This window comes from Amblyraja radiata, unplaced genomic scaffold (assembly GCF_010909765.2).
Source record: "Amblyraja radiata isolate CabotCenter1 unplaced genomic scaffold, sAmbRad1.1.pri scaffold_563_ctg1, whole genome shotgun sequence".
NCBI lineage: Eukaryota > Metazoa > Chordata > Chondrichthyes > Rajiformes > Rajidae > Amblyraja > Amblyraja radiata.
This window is the reverse complement of record NW_022630617.1, coordinates 1-4,130: the sequence shown is the minus strand read 5'-3', so window position 1 is coordinate 4,130 and position 4,130 is coordinate 1. Positions and strand designations below refer to the sequence as shown.

Here is a 4,130-nt window from a genome sequence, read left to right as displayed (position 1 = left end):
TTCCCAGTTCCTGTCCGGGTTCCTGATGGAACTTTTGGAGAGAGAGGATTCAGCCCGGAGCGTGGTGTACACCTTCCCGCACCTCACCATCCAAGAGTTTGTAGCCGCACTCGCACAATTCCTGACTGTAGATTGCGGGGATATCACGACACTCCTCATTGAAGCCCATGGCAATTCAGACGGGCGATTTGAAGTATTTCTCCGTTTTGTCGCTGGTCTCTCCTCCCCGCGGACAGCTTGGATCCTGGAGGAGTTTCTGGGTAAATTCCCTCATCAAACAATCTGCCGAGTGAGTGACTGGGTGAAGGAGGAGGTTAAACGCCGGGCTAGAAACACAGAGAGTGAAGCTGATAAACGGAGGCTCCTGAACACGATGCACTACCTGTTTGAGTCTCAGAATCCTGCACTGGCTCAGCAGACACTGGGATCTGTGGAAACACTTTCATTCAGTGGACTGGGACTGACCCCGATTGACTGTGCGGTCCTGTCTCATGCCATCAGGCTCTGTGATACAATCAAACACCTCGATCTATGGGACTGCCGCATTCAGTGTGAAGGTCTCCAGCGGCTGGGACCGGTTCTGCACAAGTGTCAGGACTTGGGGTAAATATCCGTTTGATGCTAACACTGAACTGTAAAATTGTTCCACTATTTTGTTATTCCGTCCGTCCAACACCCCTTCTATGGGGCCGAGCGGCTGTCACTGTGCACGGGGTGGTTGGGCTCCCCCGGGTCACGGTGATCGACCCCTTCCCCCGGGACACGCCTGTTGCCTGCCCTGCCCTGCCGCCGTTCACTGCATGGGGAATGAGAAAAAATCTTGTCCCGGTTGTCGGGGAATGAGAATAAATGGTGAAAGTCACCAAACACCCACATCCACACAGATTTGTTCAATAATGTGCTGAGGTGTTTCCAGAAATATCCCTTTGGGAGAAGTTGTCTATCTCAGCCTCACCGGGCGGGGTTTGTATCCGTTTGTTTCTTACTCTGTCTGTTTGTGTTTAGACTGGGAGACAACGACCTGGGAGATTCCGGAGTGAAACTGGTGTCTGCGGCTCTGAGGAACCCGGACTGTAAAATACAGAGACTGGGGTAAGTCCCAGACTGTGAGAGATTGTGTTTACACTCACTGGGTGTCTGACACTGAACATTAATATGATCAGTAATTGTGTCACTGATAAACACTGGGGATTTGCACCGTCTCCTGTCTCTCTGTGTCCCTCACCCTCACTCTCTCTCATCTCCAGGCTGGACAGTGTCGGTCTCACAGATTCTGGAGCCGAGGATCTCGTCTCCACTCTCAGTACAAAGCCCTCACTGACGGGGCTGGACCTGACAGGCAACTCCCTCACAGACCGATGTGTCCCCGCTCTCCGCGACCTCATACTGACCCTCCCGAGACTGGAGCGGATCGGGTGAGTGTTTGTGTTAATGTTTAATATGATCAAATATCTGGGGATCCATCCATCCATCCGCGGGCTTCTTTCTCCTGTGATTTTGTTCTGTAAGTGTTGTTGAAATATCAACCCCAGTCCCTGTTATTGACACTGTTGTTTCATCTGTTTATTTCCTCTTTATTCCTCCACATGTTTCAGGCTGTGGGAGAATAAGTTCGGTCCAACCGGGAAGAAGGAACTGAGGTCGCTGCAGGAACCCAGACCCGGACTGACAGTGGACGTGTGAACATCTCGTGGTGTAAACGTCACCGCCCTGGGGACCGGAATATTGTTGGCCGATTCTCCACACTCCCTCCCCTTTAAACGGCCGCCCTCCCTCCCCTTTAAACCCCGACGCTTCCCGGGCGGTGACGTCAGAGGCGGCCCTGCCCGCTGTCACGTGACCCGGGTACTCAGCGCTGCTGATGCTGATGATGATGCCAGATATCCGGTGCTGCCTGCCTGCCATCCAAACATAGAAAATAGGTGCAGGAGTAGAGGCCATTCGGCCCTTCGAGCCTGCACCATTCGCCATTCAATATGATCATGGCTGATCATCCAACTCAGTATCCTGTACCTGCCTTCTCTCCATACCCCCTGATCCCTTTAGCCACAAGGGCCACATCTAACTCCCTCTTAAATATAGCCAATGAACTGTGGCCTCAACTACCTTCTGTGGCAGAGAATTCCACAGATTCACCACTCTCTGTGTGAAAAAAATGTTTTTTCTCATCTCGGTCCTAAAAGACTTCCCCCTTATCCTTAAACTGTGCCCCTTGTTCTGGACTTCCCCAACATCGGGAACAATCTTCCTGCATCTAGCCTGTCCAACCCCATAAGATTCTATAAGATCCCCCCTCAATCTTCTAAATTCTAGCGAGTACAAGCCGAGTCTATCCAGTCTTTCTTCATATGAAAGTCCTGACATCCCAGGAATCAGTCTGGTGAACCTTCTCTGTACTCCCTCTATGGCAAGAATGTCTTTCCTCAGATTAGGAGACCAAAACTGTATGCAATACTCCAGGTGTGGTCTCACCAAGACCCTGTACAACTGAAGTAGAACCTCCCTGCTCCTATACTCAAATCCTCTATGGCAAGAATGTCTTTCCTCAGATTAGGAGACCAAAACTGTACGCAATACTCCAGGTGTGGTCTCACCAAGACCCTGTACAACTGCAGTACAACCTCCCTGCTCCTATACTCCCTCACCATCTTCCAGTCCTGCCTCAAGACCCATCTCTTCACCTCTGCCTATCCTTAGCCCCACGTCCCCCTCCCTTTTCATCTGTGTATTAATTGCCTCATATTGTGTTTTGTATTGAATTCTGTCTTTACTTTGTGTACTAGTCATGTCTCTACTATTTATTTCATTCCCCTTACATTTTTTTCCTCTACCTGCTAAATTTTTGTAAGGTGTCCTTGAGACTCTTGAAAGGCGCCCATAAATAAAATTTATTATTATGATTATTATTATACTCAAATCCTCTATGGCAAGAATGTCTTTCCTCAGATTAGACCAAAACTGTACGCAATACTCCAGATGTGGTCTCACCAAGACCCTATACAACTGCAGTAGAACCTCCCTGCTCCTAGACTCAAATCCTCTATGGCAAGAATGTCTTTCCTCAGATTAGGAGAGCAAAACTGTACGCAATACTCCAGGTGTGGTCTCACCAAGACCCTGTGCAACTGCAGTAGAACCTCCCTGCTCCTATACTCAAATCCTCTATGGCAAGAATGTCTTTCCTCAGGTTAGGAGACCAAAATTGTACGCGCTGTTATTTATTATATTTATTAATATTTATATTAATTATATTTATATTTTTCACATTATTTATTATATTTATATTTATTATAATATATATATTGTGATGTATTATATTTATATATAATATAATACATATATATATATATATATTATTATCTATAGGGAGGTTTCACGGCAGTGGGGTCACGACCCATGACCCGTACTGTTGCTACGTTACTCCAAGTGGATTACACGCGATGTACTGCAGGTAGGCACTTACCATTGTTTCCAGCGTAGCGGGCCCGTTAAAACCCGCTGAAATTTACCATTTTTGCGCTGTAAATAATGATGGAAATCGGGATAAGTGGGTGAGACATTTAGCCTACTTCACAATTCCAAAAGTGAGGAGAATTTGAATTTGAATTTGAATTTGATTCCTTGAATTTTGATTTTGAATTTGATTCCTTAAATTTGAATTTGAATTTGATTCCTTGAATTTGAATTTGATTCATGAATTTGAATTTGAATTTTGAATTTGAATTTGATTCCTTGAATTTGAATTTGATTCCTTGAATTTGAATTTGATTCCTTGAATTTGAATTTTGAATTTGAATTTGATTCCTTGAATTTGATTCCTTTCTTGTCATTCAGACCTTTCGGTCTGAACGAAATTACGTTGCCTGCAGTCATACACAGCAACAATAAATAACAAAACACACAATAAACACAAATTAACATCCACCACAGTGAGTTCACCAGGCACCTCCTCACTGTGATGGAGGCAAAAGTCTTAGTCTGTCTCTTCCCTCCTTGTTCTCCCTCTGCGCTGAGGCGATCGATCCAGGCCGAAGATGCCGCCCTCCAGTCCAGCGGACCTCCGTGGTGATGTCGCCGTTGCCGAAAGCCCGAACGCCGACTCCGCTCCGAGTCGGCCCGCCACAGCATCA

The 4,130-nt window shown here is 46.6% G+C and overlaps 1 protein-coding gene across 1 annotated transcript; it reads left to right on the top strand.

The window, feature by feature from the left end:
- The first annotated feature begins 201 nt into the window (after positions 1–201).
- On the top strand, positions 202–1,905 carry LOC116970143 (ribonuclease inhibitor-like). Its single transcript, XM_033016857.1, has 4 exons — positions 202–603; positions 1,006–1,092; positions 1,248–1,415; positions 1,596–1,905. Exons 1-4 carry the CDS (start codon positions 374–376, stop codon positions 1,681–1,683), a joined length of 573 nt encoding a protein of 190 aa, XP_032872748.1. The 5' UTR covers positions 202–373; the 3' UTR covers positions 1,684–1,905.
- The last annotated feature ends 2,225 nt before the right edge of the window (positions 1,906–4,130 follow it).

Excerpts from the sequence above, each read along its gene's own strand:
- LOC116970143 (XM_033016857.1), top strand. The coding sequence starts at position 374 with ATGCACTACCTGTTTGAGTCTCAGAATCCTGCACTGGCTCAGCAGACA. Across the intron at positions 604-1,005 it reads CACAAGTGTCAGGACTTGGG|ACTGGGAGACAACGACCTGG; the intron begins GTAAATATCCGT and ends GTTTGTGTTTAG. Across the intron at positions 1,416-1,595 it reads CCGAGACTGGAGCGGATCGG|GCTGTGGGAGAATAAGTTCG; the intron begins GTGAGTGTTTGT and ends CACATGTTTCAG.